At 46.1% G+C, this 27,590-nt stretch overlaps 1 protein-coding gene across 1 annotated transcript in view; it reads left to right on the top strand.

Annotated features, from left to right (window-relative positions):
• Positions 1 to 27,590, top strand: part of FRMPD2 (FERM and PDZ domain containing 2) — a gene marked incomplete at both ends in the record, with an annotated part of 78,055 nt that overhangs the window by 34,394 nt on the left and 16,071 nt on the right. Inside the window, 7 exons of the mRNA XM_081158580.1 lie at positions 1,371 to 1,518; positions 5,632 to 5,842; positions 15,163 to 15,263; positions 16,389 to 16,478; positions 17,113 to 17,220; positions 17,308 to 17,424; positions 20,253 to 20,455. Coding sequence (XP_081014706.1) covers positions 1,371 to 1,518; positions 5,632 to 5,842; positions 15,163 to 15,263; positions 16,389 to 16,478; positions 17,113 to 17,220; positions 17,308 to 17,424; positions 20,253 to 20,455 — 978 coding nt within the window. The remainder of the gene's footprint in view (positions 1 to 1,370; positions 1,519 to 5,631; positions 5,843 to 15,162; positions 15,264 to 16,388; positions 16,479 to 17,112; positions 17,221 to 17,307; positions 17,425 to 20,252; positions 20,456 to 27,590) is intronic.

Below are 27,590 nucleotides of genomic sequence, written 5' to 3'. Positions count from 1 at the left end.
ACATCAAAAAATTTTAACACCTGAGTGAACTCAATATAAAGTTGTCAGGACTGTAGGAAAGCATATCAATTGTACTGACAAAGGAGGTGAATTGCAGGCAGTTGTTCAACGTTGGCAACGTGCGGCTAGAATGACCCACTACTGGAGGTTAGGCATTGTTATAATCTGAATTCTAGGGAAGAATTCCTAAGGCTAGTAGGACAGCGTCTATAAATGTTTGAGAAAATACATCATTTAAAACATAGTAGATACAGTATAGTTCAGTTGGATTCAAAACCCATCACATTAATATAATGAGGTTCACCATTACACTTGTCAGTACAAGAACAGAGAATTTAGATACTGCTCAAATTGTCTGAAGTCAGGTTAATGGTAAAAAGGAGTTTCTCAGAGGGAATGCGATGAGTAGTTCCCTGCCTTTTGCTAACGTCTATTCGTGTGGATGGTGTTCCTTCGAAATGGTGAGGACTGTGACTTGAAGGGGTTGGCATGGAAGAGGACCAGGAGTTTTGGGGAGCCCTTTTTAGCATAAGCCTTGTATTTATAAGGTTATCTGCAGGAGCAACTCAAGGTTCTTACGGAAATAGCTAGAGTATAGATTTTATTTGGAAGTTATATTTAAATTTATATTTAATGTCATCTCTATTACTTTGTATTGTATTCTTCTTCTTAGAATTATATGTTGCAAAAGTTATGAGTTTTTCCATGAAGCCCCATATAGATAATCCTCTCCAGCTTATCCCAACGAGCTGTACAAATGTTATCACTTTGTATGGGGGCGTTGAAGGTACAAGTGTGAGGAAGTGTTTCGTGGTGACGTGGCCTGAATCCCTGCTGCATCCGAAGAACTGGTGGTCTGCTTCCTCACCTGTAGAAGGACAATGCTAGGACATCCCTCATCTGGAGCTTTGAGGAGGAATGAATCAATACCCAGAAAGCACTTAGAGCAGAGCTTGGCTCCTATTGTAAGAAATATGAGAACATATACAGTGCTCTTATCTTTTCTATAACCCTGCTAGCTGAGATTTTGTCTGCAAATGGCCTTCAAAGTGTACACTGAGGACCATGTTCACTCCTTGCTCAGGGGCAGTGTGCATGTAGTGGACTCATTTTATATTATTTTTGCCTCGTGCACCTTGGCAGATCACCTGATAAGCAAACGTTTGACTTATGAATGATGGAGAAATGGGAGGGATTTCTCTTAATCAGAGAAAAAATAGGGAGCCATAGTCAGCAGCATGTGCCACTCACTTCTTCTGCCCAAAACCTTGATATTGAACTGCGGCCCAGCCTTTGGCTACTCTCTGGGCAGTTGTGCTTTAATGTGTAAGGATGATCAATATATTAATGTCCATGTTTGCTTCCTTCAGCGAAAGAAGTTCACCATCACAAGTAGCATCACTGGGAGAAAGCACACGCTTGTCACTGATTCTGCCAAGACCTGTAAATATTTGCTGGGCCTCTGCTCTGCCCAGCATGGCTTTAATGCTCGGGTGACCGCTCCCCAAGTTGCAGCTGGTGAGTAGACGCTATGTTCTCAGTCTGGAGAGATTTGACATTGAGTGTAGGACTTACCATGTTTGCTGTTGACCTCTCCTCATCATTTCTTATTTGGTTATAAAGGGAACAATATAATAGATTGTTGCAGAAGGTGGGATTTCCCTTTTTTTTTAATGGCTACATAATATTTCGCTGTATATATAACCACATTTTCTTGTTCCATTCATCGTTGATGGACACTTAGTTTGTTTTTGTATGTTGGCTGTTGTGAATAGTGCTGCAACGGACATGTGAGTGTGGGTATCTCTTCAATAGCCTGTTTTCACTTCCTTCAAGTATAGACCAGAAGTAAAGTTGCTGAATCATGAGGTAGCTCTATTTTTAAATTTTAGAGGGACCTCCATGCTCTTTTATCATAGTTGACTGTACCAGTTTACATTCCCATCAACATGGCACAAGGGCTCCCTTTCATCCACAGCCTCACCAGTTCGTTACCTTTTGCCTTTTTGATAACAGCCATCCTGACAGGTGTGAGGTGATACCTCATTGTGGTTTTGATTTTTATTTCCCTGATGATTAGTGATGTTGAACATCTGTTCATGTACATGTTGAACATCTGTGTATCTTCTTTTGGAAAATGAAACATTTTTTCTTTGTCTTTTAAATGTTCCCTTCATAGTAGAAACTCTCTATACAGACACCATTTTTAATGACTGCATCCAGGTAAGAACCAGCATCTTCATCTGATGGCCCCATAGAGTCCTCAAACTCAGTGTACTCACAGTTGACCTCATCCTCCCACACAGATTTCTTCACCATGATCTTTGTCCTGTTCAACTGAGACCACTCATCCACCTTGTAAGAAACTGGGAGGGTCTGGACTGCACCCTCTCTTCCCATCCCACCTGTCACCAAGTCCTGGGAGTCATGTCCCCTAAAGATATCTTGCTCTCAGCCTTCCAAGTGACTAAAGGGCCAATGAGAACTTGTCAGTGGCTCTCTGCTATCTGTGAGGACAAGCCAAGACTTCTTAGGTTGGCATGTCAGGCTTTTGCCATTTGGCCCAGCCCTGACTTAGCTCTTGCTGTGACCCCTTCACTCTGCTCCTTGGCTACACTGTGTGGCTTGCAGACCACTGAGCACACAAGGATGGCTCAGGCCTGAGGCCTGTGTGCTCAGTATGGCCTCTGTCTGCACAGCTGTTCCAGCCCCTTCCAGACTCAGACCACCAACATAAGCCCATTTCTCCAAGGATGAGTTCAAGGTCAGCCTTTCCTAAGTTCTCCTGCTTGACTGGCCCTGCCCTCCCTTCACAGGTGTTGACCACTCCTCTTTCGTGCAGACTCCATCTTTTCACCTGTTTCCTCTGCCCCTTATGTTTGTGGGCCTGTCTGCCTCCAGTCTGCAGGGCAGGGACAGTGTCCCACTGGGACACTGCTCCAGCGTGGAACAGGTGTGTCAAGTGGGAGGTGGTCCATGCAGGGCTTTTGAATGAATGGATGATCAGTGTGGAAATATACACTTCCACTTAATCATTTCCCTATTTTGATTTTAAGTTGCTTTTCATTCTCTAGTATTCTAAGGAGTATCTCAATAAACATCATTGAAAGAAAACTTCTTTTGTACCTGTAAGACCTTTAAGCTGGACTTGAAGTGTAATCATTGGGTGCGAAAGGCTGGGGCATTGTTCAGGTCCTTGCTGTTCCCCGAGTTCCCGGGCCCAGCATCATCTGCCTGTTCTGCATCCCTGCTGTAATAGGCTCTGTCATGTCTACCTCTGTCCATTTCACAGGTAAAATGACTTCTCGCTGATAATTTGTTTGGTATTTCTTTGGTTGTTTAGAAGCTGAACAGTTCCCAAATGTTTGTTAGTCATTCTCTGGTGAATTGTCTCAGCCTATTCCTTTATATTTGTTATACTTGCGAGAGAAATCACCATGTTTTTACAAGTGCACAGTTTCAGGACGAAATCGGGCTGGCGTTGTCAGCTCTGCTCTCGCTCTTACAGCGCTGGCTATAAGACACAATCTTCCATGGGCTGCCCAGGATCTGGCCCTGGTCCCTTTCCAGTTTCTTCTTGGTCTTTGGCCCTGGTGGCTCCTGTGCTCTTCAAACACTGTAACTGACCTGGATTACAGTGCGGCTATCCAGACGAGTTGGGACATTTGTTAGCTGCCTTCCTGGTGCCACAGTCATGCTATGAATCCCCCCCAGCCAGTGGACAGAAAGCATCCACTCTCCTTGGCTTGCCAATTGGTGGCTTTGGAACATTCTTGGCAACACTTCCTTCCATTCCTGAAAGGTTATCAACTCTTCGCTCCCCTGCCTACCAATCATTCCTTCCTTCGCTGCTTGTCTAGCCAGTCGGACTCCTAAGCTATGGCTGGGTAATGGTGAAGCTCCCCACCAGTCCCGCTGCCCGGCTTGGTGCTGAGTGATGATGCTAACTGCTGACCATTCCCTGGCTCACTGTGTGGCCTCTGTCCTCCCAGTGCCCAGATGTTCTGGGGCTTCTTGCTGGGACAACCCTGCCGGGACCCCCCGGGGTTCTCCCCAGCTACCTTCCATGAGCCCCCCTCCCAGGAGACACCCCCTTTTCTCTGTACCCTCAACCTCTGTGCGAAGGCTTCCTTCAAACCCCCGAACCTCTCTGAGCTGAGACCCTGGCACCACCTCTCCCTAGAGTGTCCTCCTGTGGGTATGAGTGTCCACCCTGATTGAGCTAAGCTCCCAGTCCTGCTGGGCCTGGTGGTCGGAAGCGAGGCCTGTGCTGCTGTTGGTCTCTGCATTCCCAGCGTATCCATTTTTGGTGTGGGCTGTGGGTGAGCCGACCTGAGGGTGAGTCTGCTCTACCACTCACCAGCCTGGCCCTTGAGGAAATTATGAACTAGCTCGAGCCTCACGATTCTCACCTATAAAATGGGTGTACTCATATCTACTGTGCTGGGTTATGGTGAGGACTGATTGATGACCCGGAGACCGTGTTTGCCTCTGTGCCTGGCACATAGTAAGCATTCAGCACATGTGAGTTGTGGGTGTTGAGGACGCCGCTGTGGTTCTCTGTGCCTGAAAAGATCCAAACTCTGGGGGAAGGTACTATGCAGTTTGTGCAAAAGCTGCGGTCGTATTTGAATTACTTAGGTTGCTCTGTTCTTTCTTGTTCACTGTATGCGAGTCATGATACCAAATGCTTCATACACATAGACAGTTTTCAAAAAACAGTTTTTAAAGGTCACCTACTTCAGTAAGCAGAGCCCTAGCAATGAACCAGACTCCGGGGGGGGGGAAGGTGGGTCTGCCTGCGGAGCAGGGCCCATGGACGCCTCCCAGGGAGGCAGGTCACGCGCCTGAGCGCACTTTCCTTCTGGGTTTTAGCAGGGAGCCAGTGGCCACGATATAGTCCCTAGTTTCCTGTTTTCAAAATACAAACTAGGCTTTGTAGAGATGACTAACTTGCAGGATCTACCCATCAAATCCCAGTTTCTTCTCAACAATGTGAAGAGTGAAGCGGTGAGAGTCTCCACTCGTGGTCTCAGGTTAGGGCTTCATTCAGACCATTTATTACATCTTCTCCGTGAGGGGGAGGGGGTGTGAAGGCTGGGGGCTCAGCACATGTGATATGTATACATATTTCATAAAACCCGACCTTAGTCGGGGAGCTAAACTGTACAGACAGTGAAGATTCTACTCCACAGGGCAAAGCCTAATTGGGGAGCCCAGGTAACTGAAGACCCACTGGGTACAACAAAGTCTGTGAGGACAGTTTTGTGAGGGCAGCAAGCAGAACGATGGTGGCAGCTAGGTTTATACGGAGCTCTGCTGGCCGGGAGGCATTGCTGTGGGCCCTGCAGGGTTCGGCACGCAGAACCTCGGACCCTAGTCCTGTTGGCCACGGGGAGGGCGAGCGTCTCCTTTATCCTTTATGTCTCAGGGTCTCTCTCATTAGTGAGTGTTAATTAGGGAGACGGCAATCTCAGGGCCAATCCCAAGAGCTCCACAGGTGCCTGGGAGGGAATCAGCGGGAGAGGAGAGGAGAGAGCAGAGGGGGCTGGGAGGTGTTGCTGCGCAGAGCGATGGAGCCAGCACCATTCATGTGTTTTTTTCTTTTTATCTTTTCCTGCCAAATTTCAGACTATGATACGTGTGTGCAAATGGGCAATTTGAGCCTTGCACACCTGGCCCAGTCCAAGCCCCTCACTTGGATTCGGAGACTGTCACGCTCAGAAAACGCGCTGCCTGCATCGGGGCTGGAGGACCCCGCAGGGGGCCCGCTGGGCACCCCGCTGGACAGCTTCCCCGTGGACGCCCCCAGGGACACGGGCGCACCACAAGTCGGAGGCAGGTGGGTTTAAACATCTGTTCCTGGGCCCAAACCAGCATGTACTTGGTGCTGCAGAGCGATCTGTCCCTAGAGAAATTGTTTAAAGGACGTCAGATGTCCAGAGGAAGTATACGGTCACCGGGCAACTGTCAACTAACTCCACGAAGGTTTCCTGAGGGCCGGCTACGGGAAAGTCCACGCCAAGCACCGTAGGCGGGCAGCCCATCTCCCTGCTCCATCGCGCCAGTGGTGGTGGGGAAGAACTGGGTGACGGAGTGAAATTGAAGGAGGCAAAATAAGTGAGTGGCTTTAGGCCTATGTGGTCTTATCCTGAGCACTGCCTACACTGCCTCAGCCTCACAGCCCCCTGCGGGAGTTGCTGTTGTTCTACTGGCTCTGCAGGGCAGGAGCAGAGCTGGGATTCGAACACACACAGCAGCCCTGGAGGCTGTTACTCCTAACCTCTGCTCCAGGCGACCTTCTCTTTAACAGGTTGCCTGTAATTTAATTTACAAGTGAAAACAATGAGCTTATAAACGCAACTTGACATTATAACAGAGATTCAGAAATTTAAAAATAGCCTAGAAATTGGCTTACGCTTACTTGGCAAGCTATAAAAATAGCACCGATTCCCAGGCAGCAGCACATGGCAGCTGAAGGGTGCTGAAGAAGCCACTTTTTTGCTTCAGCAAGGGGGTATGGATGATTCATTTGAACTTTGACACCTTAAAGTAATTCTTAAAAATTATTGTCCTACATTCTGTCAACGCAGATATGTGTCACCACGTACTGCAAACTAGATCAATAATGATGAAGTGAAACTGCCAAAGTATCTATTGCTCCGCAGCAAACCACGGGGAGGCACAGTGGCTGAGAATAAGCACTGCTTTGCTGCTCTGTCTCACAGTTTTCCGGTTAGAAAATCAAGCCTGGCTCTGCTGGCTGAATCTTCTGCTTCATGTGCTGTCTGCTGGAGTCACTTGACTGCAGTCAGCAGGGCTGTCTGGAGGCTTCAAGCAGCTATGCTCATTGCCCGCCCCTGGGACAGTGAGCGCCGCTGGGCCCCCTCTCTCCCCCACACTCTCGGGTCCTCTCCAAGGGGTGCCTCCCGCAAGGTGGTCAGGCTTCTGCACGGCAGATCAGGTCTCCAAGGGCCCACGCTGAGGCTGCTAGACTCCAAGGCTGGGCCTGGAGCTGGCACAGAGAACTGCCATTCTCTTTCAGTCGAGTAGCCACAGATCAACACAGATACAAGGGTTGCAGAAACAGACTCTACCGCTTGATGTAGGGGTGTCAAAAATTTGTGGCCATCTTTAATCTGTCATTCAGAGCAATAATACTTGATAGCACTTTATAGTTCAAAAGCCTGAAGAAGCTGTGGCTGGCTCAAGGTCACCTTGAGAATGTGTTGATTGCAAAGTATCCTTCCTGAGGACAGTGGGGCTTCCATTGACCTGCCAGTGGGTGCACACAGTAGGGGTTTTGAGGCATTTCATGGCAGCCAGCCTTCTCAATAGAAAACTGAGTCAGTGTCCTCAGTAAATCCTATACTATTTCTAATTTTAGTTTACAAATGCCAAAGTTTTACAACTCTAAATAGCTCACTTCAGAGCTTACTATTAACCCTTATGTGAAAAGGGGAGTGAGAGGTCCTTGGTCATCTGGAAGGCTCTGGAACACAGCCTGAGACAATGACCTGGATGCAGGTGGGTTTTGTGGAGGTGACTCCAGGGCCTAGGAGTGAGTATGGAGAGTGAGGTGGGGAAGAGAGAAGGTCAAAAAGGGGTGGGGCATCATCATCAAGGTAGTTGTGGGCATCAGGGCCTAATTTCAGTAAGATTGCTCAGGAGGCCCCTGGAATTGTTCGTCTAAAGGACAGAAGTGTGGACGCTTGTGCACAACTCCCACCCCTTCTTGTGGAAGGTCATCTGGGAGGTACTAACTCTCCTATACTTTTGGGCAAGGTGGGAGCAGTGGAGGTGGGGGGGCCCCAAGATGTATAAGAAACTCTAGGACAGGAAGACCAAATCTGAAACAAGATGTTGTCAGCATGGGCTGAGCCTGAGCTCACATGGAGCTGCCCACCATTGCTATGGTCAAAGTCTGGGGTGGGCCCAGGGATGACAGCCTCCCGGCCTGTGGACCCTGTGACATGGATGACACGTTCAGCATTTCTGCTGTGGCCGGTATGAAGATGGCTCAGCCGTGGATCCCCTTTAGACAGAGTTCTGGAGCGAGCCCAGTGTTTTGAAAGCCATCACCAATGCCTGCTCAGCTGTCTACTGCGCTGTCATCTTGACCCAGTTATTTAATACATCTTTGCTTCAGTTTTCCCCTTTTGTCTGGTGATGATAACAGGGCCCCCACTGCACTGGGTGTCTGTGGGAACTAAATGTGTTATAAAATAATGAACGTGGGCTGACTCAGCGGTGAGTGTCCTACTGTTGGTGCCCTTCTTCTTGTCTCTAGCGGAGGTGGTGGGAACACAACCCTTCTTAAGGGGGATAGAATGGGTTTGGCATCTAAGGCAGACACATATATAGCAGTGCTATGGCTCCCTTGACGGGGAGGCTATTTCTAAGCAAAGGGACTGGGGGGGGGCCCTGCATGGGGAGTGGGACGGCAGTAGGGTGAGGAGGGAAGATGGGTAGGACACTGTGAGCGGGGGCTGAGCAGTCCTGCTAGAAAAGTTAGTTGAGCACCTGCTGTGTGCCTGCCCTGGGTTCGGTGCTGAGGAATCGTTGATGAGCAGGACAGACACAGTCCCTGCCCCATCATGCTCTCAAAGGTGACAAAACAGGGCCTGTGTGGGCAGGAGCAGTTCATGCTGTTGGTCTGGAGCCCAGGGCATATGACTAAATGGTCCAGAGCCAGGACAGGACGGGTGGGACTGCATGCAGGCATTCACATGGAAGAGATGGGGCTCCATCCCAGAGCCACTCCTGAGCAGCTGTTTACTCAGCTACACTTAGACTAAGGATACCAGGGGGTGCCAACCCTGGTACACAACCCGCCCCGCCCTTCTCCACCAAGAAGCCCTTCATCTGCTTCCCACCACCTTTGCTGTGAAGCTCTGGCAAAGGGGTGGCTCCTTGACGTCACTGGCTCCCTTTAGAGGAGTCCTCCACCCTCCGCACCCCAACATCCACAAGCACTTATCTGTCTGTTGGTTAAACAGTGAACTTCCAGACAACACAACATGCCTGTTTTTCCCTCAGCTCCAAGACTAACATGTGGAGGCTTTCAGTAAATGGCTTTTTTAAAGGTTTGCATTTTTAAAAGTTTAACTGTGGTCAAATACATGTAACTTAAAGATGACCATCTTAACCATTTAAAAACATTTTTAAAAACATATCTTTATTGATTTCAGAGAGAGGAAAGGAGAGGGAGAGGGAGAGAGAGAGATAGAAACATCAATGATGAGAGAGTCATTGATCAGCTGTCTAGCCTGCAACCTGGGCGTGTGCCCTGACCGGGAATTGAACCCCGATTGCCTGGATCCTAGTTTGACACTCAACTGCTGAGCCACGCCCAGCTGGGCTAAAAAAAATTTTTAAATTAAATTTATTGGGGTGGCATTGGTTAATAAGTTATATAGGTTTCAAGTGTACATTTCTATGATACATCATCCTGTATTGCATTGCGTGTTTACCACCCAAGGTCAAATCTCCTTCCATCACCATATATTTGACCCCCTTTACCCTATACTACTTCCCCCTCCCCCCAGTCCCTTTCCCCCTGGTAACCACCATACTCTTGTCTGTGTCTGTGAGTTTTTGTTTGTCTGTCTTGTTAGTTCATGTGTCGCTTTCAGTTTTATATCCCACCTGTGAGTGAAATCATATGGTTCTGACTTTTCTGCCTGACTTATTTTACTTAGCATGATATTCTCAAGGTCCATCCGTGTTGCCACAAATGGCAATGTTTCATCTTTTCTTACGGCCGAGCAGCATTCCACTGTGTGCGTGTCCCACATCTCCTTTACCCAATCATCTCTTGAAGGACACTTTAGTTTTCCCGCGACATGGCCACCATGAATAATGCTGCAGTGAACTAAGAGGTGCATAATATCTTTGTGAATAAATAGTTTCACATTTTTCAGATATCTATCAAGAGAGACTGCTGGGTCATATGGTAACTTTATTCTTAATATTTTGAGGAACCACCAGACTGTTTCCCATAGTGGCTGCCCCAGTCTACAATCCCATGAACAGTGAAGGAGGGTTCCTGTTTCTCCACAGCCTCTCCAACACTTGCTATTTGTCTTGTTGATAACAGCCACTCGAACAGGTGTGAGGTGGTGTCTCATTGTAGTTTGGATTTGCATTTCCCTAATAGCCAGTGAAGTTGAGCATCTATTCATATATCTGTTGGCCATTTGTATGTCTTCTTGGGAGAGGTGTCTGTTCAGGTCCTCTGCCCATTTTTTAATTGGATTTTCTTGTTGTTAAGTTGTATGAATTTATATATATATATATATATATATAAGTTAATATATATAAATTATATATATATTGGATATTAACCCCTTGTTGGAGGTGTTGTTTGCAAATATCTTCTCCCATTTTTCCTTTTTGACTTGTTGGTGGTTCCTTTTGCTGAGCAGGAGCTTTCTAGTTTGATACAGTCTCATTCATTTATTTTTGTTTTTGCTTCCCTTGCCTTTGAAGTCAAATTTATAAAATCCTCTCTAAGACCAATGTCCGTAAGTTCAGTATGTTTTCTTCTATGTATTTTACTGTTTCAGGTCTTATATTTAGGTCTTTGATCTATTTTGAGTTAATTTTTGTGTTTGGTGACAAATAGTCTAGTTTTATTTATTTATTAATAAATAAATAACATTTTATTTATGTTTGCATGTAGCTTTTCAGTTTTCCCAGAACCATTTAGTGAAGAGGCTTCCTTTTCTTTTTCTTTTCTTTTTTTTAAATTTTAGAAGACTGGGGACAGTGGACCAAGGAAGGGCCTAGGATAACAGGGGAAGGACTAGGTGGGGAAATGAGCCTGGGCTGGTCTGCTTTGGCTAAGAAGTCAGAGAAAAGGGGGTCTTGGGGACAGGTGCAGGGGTTTTGCCCAGGAGGAACTGCCCTTGCCCATTGCTGTCCTGGTTGCAAGCCTCATGGCTTTCCTTAGAGTAGATGAGTGCCTGTGGCGGGAGGAGAAGGGGAAAGAGAAGGGAAAGACACAGGCGCTGGGACCTTTTTGAGGCTTTTTAAAGGCTGGGAGTTTAGGGGAGGTCTTAAGGGAGGATCTCAGTAGACGATTTGTCAGCTTTATGCTGCTGCGCCAAAATGAGATTAATTCCCTTAACTTATCTGTCCTTGGGTGTGTTGGCACAAATGGCACTAACTGGATTTCTGCTGTCTGTCTCCCTGAGTCGGGTGATTTAGCTTTTTACCCTCCGGTAGGGGAGGAGAAGTGCAAACCATTTACTGTCAAATGTCCTTGGTCAGGGAAGTAGGATTTTGCCATTTACCAGATGGCTGTAAACCGCTTGGCCGTTTAATTCTCTGTCTCAGTTTCCCTATTCCAGTTGCCCTGGCTTACTGCCCTGGCTCATTCCCCCCTCAGAGGCTTCCATCCCTGAAATCTTTTAGGGGTGACGAGGAAGGACGGTCTGTCTTCAGTAGCCGCTTCCTGTGACAAGGGCGGTGGCCCAGGCCTGATAGGGGATGGATGGCTTTCCCTGCCTGATCTAAGGGGACGAGGGAATGGGATCCAGACTGGACCTGAGGGGCTGTGAGCTGATTCTTCCAAAGTTGGACAGGCTGGAATCCCTGAAGCGCATCCTCTTGACATGGGATTGCTGTATCATTCCAGAAACAAAGTTGGTAAACTGTTCCATATTTCATTGACTGAATTATTTAGTCCTGGAAAGACTGCCATGAACCAAGTGAATTATCAAGGTACCAGGCCATTTCTCCAAGGGACTCTTATCAGCTTCAAAGTCAATCTTCATTCCTGAAAGCTTTCTGGTGACATTCAGAGTTCAGGCATGTCTCTCTTGACCATGACATTCCAGTCAAAGACTTGGTTAATAAAACCACAATTGGAAACTGTTTTTTGTGTGTCCAGTGATGAAATAGTTCAAGCCACTGCACTAAAATGTTACCAGAGATGTTGACTATGAAATGGCGCCAGTCGCTACTGGCAAAGTTGAAAGTTACAGAGGCAAAAAGAGGGGCCCTTGGGGTTTAGGAGATGGAAAGGCAAGGGTAATGGCGCACCTGGGAGTCGGGGGAGAAGAGGGAAAAGGAAAGACACAGGCAGGCTCCAGGGTTGCCATCTGGAGGTCCCACCTGAGTCACCAGAAAATGTTACTAGAAAGGGGGCCTGGATTTGAGGGGGTCTGTCCAGGGCCAGCTGGTATTTTGTGGGTTCTTGACTTTGTGCAGGAAAGATTTCACAATACAAGTCCCGGTGATTTTTAGAGGATGTTTATTAAAGCTGGGGACAGTGACACAAGAAAGGGCCTAGGATAGAAGCAACAGGATAGACACTAGATGGGGAAATGAGCCTGGGCTGAGCTGCTTTGGCTCACCAAGAAGTCAGAAAAAAAGGGGCCTTGGGGACAGGTTCAGGGGTTAGCCTGGGATGAGTTACCATTGCCCGTTGTTCCCTCGTTGCAAGTCTTACGGAGTACCTTAGAATTTAGGAGATGCATGCTAATGGGAAAAGATGAGAGGGAAGGCTCTTTTCTTTACTGTGTGATTTTGGCTCCTTTGTAGGAAATTATTTACCCATGTACATGTGGGTTTACTTCTGGACTTTCAATTGTGTTTCTTTGTTCTATGTGTCTGTTTTTCTGCCAATACCATACTGTTTTGATTACTGTTGCTTTGTTGTATAATTTGAAGTCAGGTTGTGTGATATCTTTGGCTTCATTCTTTTTTCGCAGGATTTCTTTGGCTCTTTGGGGTCTTTTGTGGGTCCATACAAATCTGATGATTTTTTGTTATATTTCTTTAAAGAATGCCATTGGAATTTTGATTGCATTAAATATGTATATTGCTTTAGGTAATATGGACATTTTAGCTATGTCAGTTCTTCCAATCCATGAACATGAAATATCTTTACATTACTTTGTGTCTTTTTCAATTTCTTTTAATAACGTCTTGTAGTTTTCAGTATACAGGTCCTTCACATCCTTTGTTAACTTTATTCCTAGGTATTTTATTTTTTTAGTTGCAATTGCAAAAGGAATTGTTTTTTCATTTTTTTCCCTAAAATTTAGTATGTGGGAATGCAGTGGATTTTTGTCCAATGATTTTGTATCCTGAAACTCTATTTGTTTATTGTTTCTAATAGTTTTTTGGTGGAATCTTTAGGGTTTTCTATATAAACAATCATATTGTCTGCAAAAAGTGACAATTTTACTTCCTCATTTTCAATTTGGATGTCTTTTATTTCTTTTTCTTGCCTGATTGCTCTGACCCGGACTTCCAGAACTATGTTGAATAACAGTGGGCATTCTTGTCTTGTTTCTGATCTTAGAGGAAAAGCTTTCAGTTTTTCACTATTGAGTATGATATTAGTTGAGGGTTTGTCATATATGACCTTTATTATGTTGAGTGTTTTAATTATAAATGGGATGTTGTATCTTGTTGAATGCTTTTTCTGAATCTCTTGATATGATCATATAATTTTTAGCCTTTATTTTGTTAATGTGGTGCATCACATTGATTGATTTGTCTATCTATCCTTGTGCTCCTGGAATGAACCACATGTGATTGTAATCTGTTATCTTTTTAATGTATTGTTGTATTCTATTTGCTAGTATTTTGTTTACGATCTTTGTATCTGAATTCATCAGAGGTATTGGTCTGTAGTTTTCTTTTTTGTGTTATCCTTGCCAGGTTTTGGTATCAGGGTTATGATGGCCTCATAAAATGTGTTAGGAAGTATTGCCTCTTCAATTTTTTGGAAGAGTTTGAGCAGGACAGGTTTTGAATCTTTGAATATTTGGTAGAATTCACTGGTGAAGCCATCTGGTCCTGGGTTTTTACTTTTGGGAGGTTTCTGATGCTTGTTTCAATGTTCTCACTGTTGATCAGTCTATTCAGATTTTCCAGCTCATTGTGATTCAGTCTAGAAAAGTTTTACATGTCTAAGAACTTATCCATTTTTTCTAGGTTATTGAATTTGGCAGCATAGTCTTTTGTAGCATTCTTGTACGATCCTTTGTATTTCTGTGGTATCTGTCATAACTTTTCCTCTTTCATTTTTGATTTTGCTTATTTGAGTCTTTAAACTTTTTCCTTAGTGCCTAGCCTGAGACTTGTCAACTGTACTAATGTTTTCAAATAAGCAGCCATTTTAACCATTTTTAAATTTACAATTTAGTATATTCACATTATTGTGCGACCAATCTCCAGAATTCTTATTACTTAGCAAAACTGAAACTATATCCACTAAGCAATGACTCCCCAAACCCCTCTCCCAGGCCCCCGGCAACAGCCCTTCTGCAGTCTGTTTCTGAATTGACTGCTTTGGGCTCCTCTTGGGTGGAATGGTTCAGCGTTTGTCCTTTAGTAACTGGCAGCATTTGTAGGTCCTTGTCCCTTTTAAACAGTAGAGCTGCATGTGTGGCACAGGCTACATGGCTTTTTCTAGGGCCCTGAACCCTGTGGCTTTGCATCTGCTCATCTCATTCTCTGCTCTCCTCACCCCTGTACGGAGCTTGTGTCATGCAGAGCTGACCTTTGGGGTGTGGCAGGGTTTCCATTTAATTCATTGTTCTCCTAGTGTCTGGAATATTCTTTGTTTACTTTGAGAATCCTGGCTCAGCAAAAGCCATTTGAATGCCAGCATGAGAGGTTTTTGTTCTCAGCTTCTTATAATTAAGGGACAGCCATCCCAAATGCCTGCGAGGATCTGATAGGAGCCCTCAGGGGCACATCACGGTTGGGGAGCTAGAGCACGCCCAGCCCAGCTGAGAACAAAGCAAACAGCAAAATTCAGAACCCCCTAAAAGACTCATGATTTACATTGACTACCGCCTCATTGTAGAGCTGTCACTAACCTGGGACTAGGAACATGATTCTTATTTAGTGGTTAAGGAAAAGGAGATTTTGAAGGGCCACAAATCCAATCCAAAGGAGAGACGGTGGGAGGTTCATAGGAAGCCTGTGTGGCTTTAAGGTTCCCTCTAAGAAAGAGAGACCCCAAAGCCATTCTTCCTGGTACACTCTTCATAACCAGATCCACCCTTGAACAGGTCTGTCTACAGAGCTGCTGGTGACAGGCATAGGGCTGCCTTCCCCCGCCACCATCCACACTCAGAAATGCCAGGAAGTTACTCCCAGGGACATCTTATCTCATCTTGCCGTCTTTCCCTGCAGCCCCAGCACTGGCCGGGAGCAGCTGGGGAGCATCCATTTGGCCCAGAAGCCAACAACTTGTGACCCTCTCTCCAGGCTGCCTGCTCGGAGTGTGTGCACAGGTATGGCCAGGTGGTGGGCTAGGTCATGGACCAGGTTTGGGGGAAGGGAAGCCTCACACATGATGCTGACTTTAAATCTTTTGCCACCACTTCGATTTGCTTCCCCAGTAATGTTTATAATCATTTTGTTTTGAAAAATTATCTTCAAAACCACTTTTGGTTGCGAAGAGCACCTGCAGCCCTCCGGTGGCTTGGGCATGCTGCCTGGGCTTCATGTGGGCTGGTGTTGGTGACGCCCCAGCGCTCCAGCCCAGCATGAGGACTGCCTGCCAGAGAGCAGGTGCTTTGGAAAATGCAGTCTTAGTTACAGCTCTTCTCGTAGGCCCAGAGCAGTCTCCCATACTCACCGGAGAACACATGCAGGGTCCACACCATTCCCCTCTGTCATAATCCTCTGAGCAAGTCCCTAAAGGCAGGTAGAGACAAAGACATTCCAGAACCAGAAAAATACTTCTACTCAATGAGCATTAAACCTGGGGATTGGGTCTGAAACACTGCCAGCGGCTCTTTGCCATGGACTGTCTGCCAGGTTTCACTGTGGCCCCAGGGGAGGGACAGATGTGGAAAGCATTTGGGGTGTGTTACCATTTGGTAATTTTCCCATGTGCTCTTGTTGGGCCTTAGAGTGCCTGCCCCAGGACCCCAGCCTGCCTAGAACAACCTCACGGCTCTGCTGTGAGTTTCCTCTAGGACCGACGCTGGGGGAAGCCCTGCAGGGCTCCAGCACTGGCTATGGAACCATATCATCCCTTGATCAGAGGCCCAGAAGGGGAAGGCTTTGGTGTCTCACCTCTGTGCTCTGATTATAACTTTACTTTTCACTGCCATCAAGTACATTGCTGCTCAGATTCTGTCTTGTCCCAAGATCAATCCGAGACCAATGCAGAAAACAGCTATAGTAAGTCATACAGAAAATAAGCAGGTGGCCCATCCCACACTTGCCTCTGCACCTGCCCAACACTGGCCGAGTGAGCTCGTCAGAACCACGTGTTCAGTTGTCCGTTCCCAGTATCGCGTGTGTGCACGCATGCGTGTGTGAGCCTGGGCACTTGTTCACCCCTGTGGTATTAGGTCTCAGGTAATTTGGTGGAAAAGCCAAATATGGGGCTCTGTTTTAATTTTTAGGGTCACAAAATAAGAGAACAAACGTCACAGCTAAACGGGATCAAGAAATCGTGTGTGTGACACTGACCCGGGATCCACATCGTGGTTTTGGTAAGAGGGCTCCTGGCAGGTGAGACGCAGTCCCTGCCTCTGGACAGGGTGTGTGCCAGCTTCCTGCTTGACTTTTCTACTCCCCTTTTCTGCCTCTCCTCTCCCAGCTTGTCTTTTTCAGTGATTGCTTCTGCTCTTTCTTCCCTTTAAGTGTCCCTGAAGAGCAATGAGACTTTTGGGTCCAAGTTTTCCTTTTAGGCCTGATGAGGTTTTGGGGTACATAGATTGAGAATCTGAGAACAAGATAGGAACAGATTTCCCACCCCCCAATATCATGTAACATCCTTTCTCTAGTATATTTAGATTCTTAGTGATGGGAAGGAATGGTCCGTTTTGACCACCTCTTACTATCTACCACACCTGAGGACTCTAAACCACGTAAGAAACAAGACACCGTGGAGACAGCACTTCCTCTCTGCTGTCTGCTGGAGCAGCTGCAGCTGCTGGGCTGCGCTCCGGCCTCCAGCTGTGCTCACCGGGCCAGACGGCTCTTCTCCAGGGACGTGGCGAGTAGAAAGAGCTGTTTGAGGGTCAGGGGACCTGGTACGGAGATCAATGATGCCACCTGTAGCTGTGTGATCTCTGAGCTGCAAAATCATTAAGCATCATCTTTCTAAATATCATTGGGTTGCAGGTTTTGTCATTAATGAGGGAGAAGACGTAGGCAAAGCTGACCCTGGAATCTTTATATCCTCAGTACTGCCCGGGGGACCAGCTGAAAGGGCTGAATGGATCAACCCAGGTATGCACTTTCAATCGCCCGAGGTGCAGCTTTAAGGAACTGCTCTTTCTTATTTCCTCCCCGGTATTAAGGTGCTTTATTTTCCAGGAGCACGGATCCTAGCCTTGAATCACATCAGTCTGGAGGGCTTCACGTTCGACATGGCTGTGAGGATGATTCAGAATTCCCCTGACACCATAGAATTAATCATTTCTCAGTCAAAAGGTATGTCTTCGCCTGCTTTCGGAAGCTGGCTGGCTTTCTCCATTTTCAGGGGTGCACTTTACCTCAGGGTTCTGGATCCTTGAGTCCACGGAGGTCTTTTGCTTTGCTTTCCTCGTGGTCGTGGGTGGCAAAGCAGCGCCAAAGTGGCAAAAGGAAGGCTGTGCCGGTGCAGGGGCAGGATGGGCTCGGGGGCTTGCCCCCTGAACGGAGCAGCCGGCTCCGCTCTGCACTAGACGCGGTGGGCGCAGCCACTGCGTGCTTCTCTGCCCACGCCTGTGGCACAGGGAGGACATTCTTCATGTCACCCCAGTCCTTACTGACAGTGGCCACTCCAGGATCCCACCTGGTGGAGCTTAGCTGTGGCAGTCAGGTGGGAGGAAGACTGGGGACTGTCCTCGGATTACTTGGTTAAGATTTGCCATGTTAGAGATCAACATGCAGAGTGAAGTTTTTGAAGACGCGTTCATTCACCCTCGGGTAAGTTTGAGAGAGCACAACAATCGCATACCAAACAATGGTATTACCGTGTTTGTTCGGGGCGGGTCTGGGGAGTGATGGAGGTGACGGGGAGGTTAACATCTCCTTTGCTCCCAGTTACCTGGGACCACCGCTGCTTTTTGGTTGCATGATTGCGTAATTTAACAGCAGGTTGCCTGTGTATCCACGCCCATGGATTTCTTTCTCAAAGTTCGGGCTCAGTGTGTGACTTCCCCTTATGTAAAAAAATAATTCACATCGCACCAGCCAGCATGTCCTAGGTGCCTCACCTTTTGAAAACCACACATACTCTCTCATGCTTGCACACGAACGCACCATCACCAGGTGGCTTTCCCAGGCCTTGCAGCTGCCTGTGGGCCATAGAGGATGGCAGGTGGCAGAGCTGGACCCTCAGCCATGTGCCTCTCATCCTGTGGTTGGAGCTGACCCAGGGGCCTGCCCAGTGCGCCCACAGCAGCAGCCCCAGCTCACTGTGTCTGTTGGACTTTCCAACATTGTCACAGATCTTCCCAGTGTTTAGCTCTTCCCCCTACACTTTGCACAGGGGTAGGACTAGAAGGAGCAATATGAACATCCTTTTTTTGATCAAGAAACATAATGCAGCGGAGCTGGGATCCTTCGTGTTCAGGGATGGACTGCTGTGTTAAAGGGTGCCAACGCATGGACACCAGGCACCTCATATTCTTGGCCTCTAGGTGGTCCTCAAGCTGCAGCTAAGTGGATTGGCCTTTGACAACCACACGGGAGGAAGAAGACCAGGCTGATGCTGGTGCACAGAGAGACACGTTTCAGCCCCAAGATTCACAAGGAGTTTTTCATGGTGCCTGTGGATTAGATGTCCTCCCATTATTGGTGCCCAGTCACCAGTAGGTACAGTTGCCCCATCACAGCTGAGGCTTCTTACATAGCTTCTACCACTGCTGGAGGAAGATCTTTCCCCAGTGATGCTGCTGGGTCATCGTGGCCAGAGGCTTGACCACCATGAATTTCCACTTGGTTAGGCTGCTGTTGGGGCAGGTGGTCTAGATTGGAGGTCAGGGATGAGACATAACATTCCCATCAGGAGCGGCCATCAGGGTCTACAATAGATGGAGTTTTAGTCATCTGCAGAGTTCTCCTAGCTTGTATTTCCATTAGGCAGGACAGGGGTTGCACAGCTTGCCTTTTGAATTCAGTTCTAAGTCCTGCCTTCATTTCTCGTGGAGAGTGTGGAAGAAAATGAACAGATGCTTACAACATTGGCAGAAGGATAGTGACTCTGAGTGAAATAGCCAGAAATCAGGCATTACAGAACAGTGGCCCTGCATTATCTACCGAATACCTTTAGTTTGCAGAACTTCAAATCTAATTCAGCAAAGTAAGTTAATTCAGCATGTGAGTTTGGGCACTTCTCTGGGTGCTAATGAGTCTGTATCAAAAGCAGCAAGCCTACTTGTATGTTTCCATATCCAGATCTAAAGAAAATCGAACTAGTTTGCTTTCCTCCCACTCTGAGCAGCTAATATTAACATATTAACAATCAATATATTTATTGAGGCTGTACCAGGTACTAAGTTGTAATTTCTCCTATCTCTCTCCATGTGTAAAATCTCTCTATATAGCTTGTAAGCCTCACCAACCCTATCGGGTAGCTGGCATTATCTCTCTTTTAGGTATAAGGAACTCGAGGCCCAGAATTAAGTACCTCCCCGAGGTTTTACACTTTGATTCCCTCTGTTCTGTGCCAGGCCAACAGTCAGGTGTGGGGTGAATAGAAACCAGTGACTAGGCTCCACCCATAGGGAGTCCACCATATGATTATCATCAAGTGCCCCAAGCAGACCTGACATGCTGGTCTCACCTCACACAGTGATTACAGATGTGCCCCCAGGGTGCCAGAAGAGGCGGCTTTGCGAACACCACCCCACGCGGGTTGTGGGATCTTGTGAAACCTACTTAATCTTTTTTACTCTACTTTCTCATGATTGAACTTGGATAACACCTTCCTTGTGCATATGTTGAAAATATGGAAAGGTGCGCATATGTGTGTTTGTGTGTGTGTGTGTGTTGCTCATCACATGGCAAGAGCTTCACCAGGGAGCTGGCATTATTAACTCTCTGTTGCTCCCATATTTTTTTTTGGTTGTGTTGCAAAGCTCAGTTTAGCTTTCTAAATCACATCCAGCGTCTTCCTTTCCTTAATTCTAAATGCATCATGAGGTGCTAAACTCGCATCCTTCCCAGCAGCTGTAAAAGGCCTTTCTGTCATTGGTGAAAATGCTGTGCCTCATACAGAGGTGTCACCGAGATGCCAGCTTTCTAAGCTTCGACTTCTTGGTTTGTTTGTACAGGTGTTGGAAATACCCCAAGCGAGGAGAAGAGTAGCACAGCCAATTCTGGGGTCTCCTCTACAGGCAGCCTGAGCACCGGGCACCAGGGCAGTTCTTCATCACACACACAAGACCAGGGGAGAAATCTTGGAGAGCTAGGAATGGCTGGGACTCAGAGCTCACTGTCCAGGAGGAGGCCTCAGCTATGTGCTCTCCCATTAAAGGTAAGTGTACCTGTGGCTCACTCTGTAGACACTGAAGGAGAGAGAACGGGCTGTGGAGCCCAGCAGCCCTGGCTTCAAAGTCCATCTTTGCTCTCTGTTTACCTGTCGGGTGGAAGGAGATGATTTAATCCTTCTGGCCCTCAGCTTTCATTTGCAAAATGGAAATAGGTGCCTACACTGCATGGTTGTTGAGAAGAACACAAAGGGAGAAAGGCAAAGCCCCCAGCACAGTGCCACAGGCTCAGTGTTTTAGCCTCTAGTGTCCTTAGTCACTAATTACAATTGTTACTGGTAATAACATTTGCATGGACAACCAGGCGTCTCATATTCTTGGCCTCTAGCTGGTCCTCTAGCTGCAGCTAAGCGGCTTGGCTCTTGACAACCACACAAGAGGAAGAAGACCAGGCTCACGCTGGTGCACAGAGAGCCTTGTGTGACCCCTCCGGCTGTGTCTCCTCGGACGTGGGGTAGCATGGTCTCCTTTTCCCCCTCCAGACCTTTTTCCCTTTTGCTCTGGGCCCTGCGAAGCTGACACTTATGGCCTATGTCCCCTTCTGCCTTCTAATTGACTCTGCCCCGGAGAAGCCCTGTGTCCAGAAACAACGCCCTGGTTTCCTTTACTCTCTCATTCTACCCCACTCACAACACTGTGACATCAGATGTGTGGCTTTCTAGACCAAGCAACTCCGACACTAACTGCCTGGAGGTAGCAACAGATCCCACAGGTTAAGGACTCAGTCCCACAACACTGCCCCACTTCAGATGCCAATATCAGGTGGTTCCCCAGACTTCTGCCTGACTTGCTACAAACTGAGGTTCTACAACCTCCTCCTTAGCTTTGATAATTTCCTAGAGCAGCTCACAGAACCCAGGCAAGTAGTTTACTTGCTGTTGCCAATTTATTACAAAGAATATTTTAAAGGCTACAAATGAACAGCCAGATGAAAAGATGCATAGGGCGAAGTCTAGAGGGGTCTCAAGAGCAGACACGTTTGTCCTTGTGGAGTCGGGTGTGCCCTCCTCCTGGCACACAGATGTGTTTACCAATGTGGACATTCTCTGATCCCCACACTTTTGGAATTTTTATGGAGGCTTCATCACATGATCGATCATTATTAACTCAGTCTCCAGCTCCTCTCACCTCCCTGGAGGATGGGGGCTGGGGTGGAGTGGAAAGTTCTGAGCTTACAAGCACGGTTTGGTCTTTCTGGTGACCATCCACCATCCTGAAGCTACCCAGGAGCCCACCAAGAGTTATCTGTCTAGATCAAAGGACACTTCCACCACCCAGGAAGTCTGAGGGATTTCAGAGCTCTGTCAGGAATCCAGGTGAAAGATCAAATATTGGAACAAGTCTCTCATCACTTAGGAAATTGCAAGCGTTTAAGGACCTCTTTGCCGGGAATGAGGAACAGAGATCAGTATATATATTTTTTCTATTATTTCACACCCTGGTGGAAGCCTACAGCTGGGGGATGAGTGAGGACAGGCTCATCACTCTCTGCCTGTGCTCCCTGTGTCCTTCCACTGAAGAGCGTGTGCTGCTTTGCCATAGAACTGCCCTTTAGGCTCCACCAGTCACGCCCTCCTTCACTCATCAGGCTCAGAGAAGGAGCAGCACCTGCTGTTCTAGCTCAGGGTGCTTAGCTCTCCTTATTGGTTCCTCTAAGAGTTGCTAACACCTGTGTGAGTGCTCCTCGGTTAACCAGGTTGAGTGTGTGTGCCTTCTCTTATTTGCTGGGACTCTGGTTCACATAATCAAGTTACCCCGCCTCTCTCAACCTCATTTTTTCCCCAGGTTTTAAAAAAAAGTATTTTTTATTTTATAATTACAGTTGACATATAATATTAGTTTCAGGTGTACAACCACATGATTAGATATTTATATAACTTACAAAGTGGTCACCCCAATAAATTTAGTACCCATATGACAACATATATAGTTATCACAATATTATTGACTATATCCTCTATGCTGTACTTTACATCCTTATGAATGTTCTGGAACTAGCAATTTGTACTTAATCCCTTCATCTTTTCACCCATCCCCCAACTTCCTCCCATCCAGCAACCGTGAAAATGTTCTCTGTATCTACAAGTCTGTTTCTGTTCCACTTGTGTCTTTATTTTGCTTTTTAGATTCCATATACAAATGAAATTGTCTGGCATTTGTCTTTCTATTTCTGACTTATTTCACTCAGCACAATACTCTCTAGATTTATCCATGTTGTTTCAAATGGCAAGATTTCATTCTTTTTTATGGCTCAATCATACTCCATTGTATATATGTACCACTTATTTATCTACTCATCTATTGATGGACACTTAGGTTGCTTCCATATCTTGGCCATTGTAAGTAATGCTGCAGTCCATATATGGCTGTATATGTCTTTTTGATTTAGTGTTTTTGGTTTCATCAGATCAATACCCAGAAGTGCAGTGGCTGGGTCCTTCTTTGTCTCATTATAGTCTCTTTTTTTAAATGTTTTATTGATTTCAGAGAGAGAAAGGGAGAGAGAGAAACATCAGTGAAGAGAGAGAGTCAATGATCAGCTGCCTCCTGCACACCCCCTTCTGGGGATCGAGCCCACAACCCAGGCATGTGCCCTGACTGGGAACCGATCAGTGACTTCCTGGTTCATAGGTTTACATGCAACCACTGAGCCATGCCAGCCAGGCTAGTCTTTGTTTTAAAGTCTGTTTTATCTGGTATAAGTGTTGCTATCCTAGCTTTTTAGCTTGTTTGTTTTCATTTTCATGAAATATCTTTATCTATCCCTTTACTTTCAACCTGTGTGTGTCTTTTGATCTGAAGCGAGTCTCTTGTAGACTGCGTACATAAGGGTCTTGTTTTCTTATCCATTCAACCACCCTATGTCTTTTGATTGAAGCATTTAATCCATTTACATTTAAAGAAATTGTTGAACAGATGTGTTTTTATTGCCATTTTATTATTTATATTTTTAATTTTTTTCCTTGTTCTTAAAAAAACATACCCTTTAACATTTCATGTAACACTGGTTTGGGGGTGATGAACTCCGTTAGCTTTTTCTTTTCTGGGAAGCTCTTTATCTGTCCTTTGATTCTAAATGACAGCTTTGCTGGGTAGAGTAATCTTGGTTGTAGATCCTTGCTTTTCATAACTTTGAATGTTTTGTGCCAATCCCTTCTGGCCTGCAAAGATTCTGTTGAGAAATCAGCTGACAGTCTTATGGGAGCTCCCTTGTAGGTAACTACTTGCTTTTCTCTTGCTGCTTTTAAGATTCTTTCTTTGTAACCTTTGCCATTTTAATTATGATGTGTCTTGGTCTGGCCCTCCTTGGGTTCATTGTTTGGGACTCTCTGTGCTTCCTGGACTTGTATGTCTATTTCCTTCACCAGGTTAGGAAAGTTTTCCATTCTTATTTTTGCAAATTGGGTTTCAATTTCTTGCTCTCTTTCTTCTTACTGATCTTCCATGATGTGAATTTTGGTATGTTTGAAGTTGTCCCAGAGACTCCTTACACTGTCCTCATTTTTTGTTATTCTGATTGGTTGTTTTCTGCTTTCTTATCTTTCAAATCTCTGATTTGATTCTCTGCTTCATCTACTCTACTGTTACAGTAAAACCTTGATATAACAGATTAATTTGGGTAAGGGGGTGTCTGTTAAAGCCAAGAGTCCATCATATAATAAAGTAGGTTTACCAAATGCTTAGTTAAAAAATTGAAAAATTAGTTAGTTTACCTGTTTTTACTTTTGTAGACATGTTTATGTAATTAAAATTAAGTATGTATGAAAAGTTTAATTTTACAGAGGTTTTCTATACGTATTACTGTAATTTTAAATTTACACTGAATAGGTCTAGTAAATATGTGCATTCACCAGCTACTGTGAGTAAACAAATGTACACAGCTGGGGCATGGCTTAGCACATGTCAGAACATCAGCCCGCACACATTAAAACTGCTGCATAAAGTCATACCATGCCCTAGCCGGTTTGGCTCAGTAGTTAGAACGTTGACCCATGGACTGAAGGGTCTGGATTCAATTCTGGCCAAGGGCATGTACCTTGGTTGCATGCTCAATCCCTGGCCCTGGTCAGGCTTGAGCGGGAGGCAGCCAATCATTGTGTCCCTCTTATATCAATGTTTCTTTCTCTCTCTCTCTCTCTCCCCTTCCACTCTCTCTGAAAAGCAATGGAAAAAATATCCTCTGGTGAGGATAAAAAAATAAAAAATAAATAAAAATAAATTAAAAAAAATAGAAAGTCATACCATGCAACAACAGAACCAATTACTGTGTGCAATGCTGTGTGATCATGTGCTAATCATTTGCCGAATATTGTTTATGAATAGTCACTTTTGGATTTAAACATGTAGACTACAGTTGTAGATATGTAATATGTATTTATGTCAGAGATATTACTACAGCGTTTTCTCCAACTTATGGCCTATTCACTAAGATTTGTTAAAAATAACAGTGAATTAATAACAAAAAATAACTTGCTAATTTAATTATAACAAATCTTGGTTAAAAGCATTTTAGAATTAACAGGTCTTAATTTTCACATATGATATGTGGACCAGAAATTTTGTCCATTAAATTCAAAGTCTGTTAAATAGAGGTCCGCAAAACTGAGGGTTTACTGTAGTTCCTTGTAATGTACTCTTCATTTCAGTTAGTGCATTCTTCACTTCTGACTGGTTCTTCTTTATGTTTTCTATCTCCATCTTTATGTTTCCTGTCTCTTTGCTGAAGTTCTAAGTTTCTCTACTCGTCCCCTAAGTTCCCTGAACATCCTTATAACCAGTGCTTTGAACTCTGCATTAGTAGATTGCTTTTGTCCATTTTGTTTTTTTCTGGAGTTTTGTTCTGTGCTTTTATTTGGGACATGTTTCTTTGTCTTCTCATCTTGGCTTCCTCCCTGTCTTTGTTTCTATGTATTAGGTAGATCTTCTACATCTCCTGGTCTTGGTAGAGAGGCCTTATGTAATAAGTGTCCTGCAGGGCCCAGTGGTGAAGCCTCTAGGGTCACCTGAGCTGGGTGCTCCAGGTGAGCCCCCCTGGTGTAGGCTGTGTACATCCTTCTGTTGTAGTTGAGCCTTGATTGTTGTTGGCACATCAATGAGAGGGATTTACCCCCGCAGGCCGATCAGCTGCAAGGACTGGCTATGACAACCGTGGAGGATCAGCTGTGCAGGGGCGCATCCCACAGAGCAGCACTCACTTCAGCTGGGCTCAGGTACCCACTGAATTCACTCCTTGAGTGTGTCACTCATGGACATGGTTAGGTGGTGCTTCAGCTTGGTCTGAAGCTGTCCACTGGGTGTGCTGGCTCTGGGACCTCCAGGGAGGTGCAGGCCAAGGTCAGCTGCCACCTGTGCCCTGCCTGGGGCTACCTGGCACGAGCTACAAAGCAATGTGCAGATGGCTACTACTTTGCTCCCCTTGGAGGTGATCAGGAAAGACCAAGCTGTGAACCAAGGCCAGCTGCTGCTAGTGCTGGGCTGAGGCTACTTAGCAAGAGGTACAGGGCATGCTGAGTCCAGATGCTGCTTGTTTGAGAGATTTTGGGAAAGTTTGCAGCATGACCTAAGACAGGCCATTTGTATGAAAAAGCCACTAAGAAGGGCTTGGGTGGATCCAAAAGTTGGGTGGGGTGATGTCTCAGGGAATCATCAGGGCAGGGCTAACAGCGTGAGCCAGGCTGATGGAGAGACTCAGATATGGCGTTCTGTGTGGGGAGGGCTCTTCTAAGCAACAACAGTCTCTGCCAGCACTTCTGCCTGGGAAAAAGCTGACCCTCCAGCCCTCTCCCTGATGCCAGACAATTCAGTTCCTCCCCATATGTCTAAAGCACCTTTCAAGCTGCTGCCCTAGTGCTGGAACTCAGAGGGAGTGAGTCTGAGTAAGTCCGTGCATGGGCCCTTTAGGAGGAATGTCTATGGCTCCAGCAGCCTGTGTGTCACTCATCCAGAATCGCTGCTGGTTTTCACAGGCAGAAGTTATGGGGATTTCTCTTCCTAGCACTGGAACCCTGGGTTGGGGGGCCTGGTGTGAGGCTGAGGCCCCTTGTTCCTAGGGTAGGGCCTCAGCAGCTGAGATACCCCTGCCAATTTTTGACTGCCACACATGGGTGTGGGACCAGCCTGTTCCACTTCTCCATCCCTCCTACCAGTCTTGATGTGGCTTCTTCTTTATATCCTTAATTATAAGACTTCTGTTCAGATAGATTTCATGTGATTCTGAATGATGATTGATCTGTAGTTTAGTTGTAATTTTGATGTGGCTGTGAGAGGTTCCAAGTACTGTGTTTACCTACACTATCATCTTTTTTTAAAAAATTCTCACCTGAGGATGTTTTTATTGATGTTTAGCGAGAGAGGAAGGGAAAGGGGGGGAGAGAGAGAGAGAGAGAGAGGGACATTAATGTGAGAGAGAAACATCAATCTGTTGTCTCCCATACACATCCTAACTGGGGTTGAACCCACAACCTGAGCATGTGCCCTGACTGGGAATTGAACCCAGGAGCTTTCGGTGCACAGGACGACGTTCAGCCAACTGAGCTACAGCAGCCAGGGCCTATGTTACCATCTTGACTTGAAGCTCTGAACCTCATTTTCATCTTTGGTGGTTGAGGTAATGATGTCTATTCACAGAGCTGTGCAGGGAAAAGTGCCCAGGACTGGCTCACAGTAGATATTTACTGAGTGTTTAACAATGTGTGGGGGAGGGGCCGGGGCACTTGGATGTGTATCTCACATAAGCTTCATGACAAGCCTATGAGATAATTACTATCATCACTCCTTTTTTTGGGTGGGCATAGAGAGGAAAGGGACATGCCTATGGTCTCTCAGCAAGCGACAGAGCTGGGATTTGAATCTGAGGAGGAGACTCCAGAGCAGAAACCTTCACCCTGGGCTGCACTATGGAAGGCCCCCTTTTGTAGGAAGTGGGGCATAGAGGCCTTCTCTTAAGCTGATATATTTTTAGCTTACTTTATCTCATTTAGTTTCCTAGGTGTTGTGTTTTCCAACATGGTAGACTAGGAAGCAGCTAAGCAAAGGGGCCAAATAGGACAAAGGCTGGGAGTGTCTATGGCCCCATATTCTGGGCACAGTTCATTAAAAGTCCCTCCTCCACTAGACAGCAGT

This window comes from Miniopterus schreibersii, assembly GCF_964146895.1.
Source record: "Miniopterus schreibersii genome assembly, chromosome: 14".
Lineage (NCBI taxonomy): Eukaryota > Metazoa > Chordata > Mammalia > Chiroptera > Miniopteridae > Miniopterus > Miniopterus schreibersii.
The sequence above is the reverse complement of the archived record's forward strand: the minus strand, read 5'-3'. Positions and strand labels throughout refer to the sequence as shown.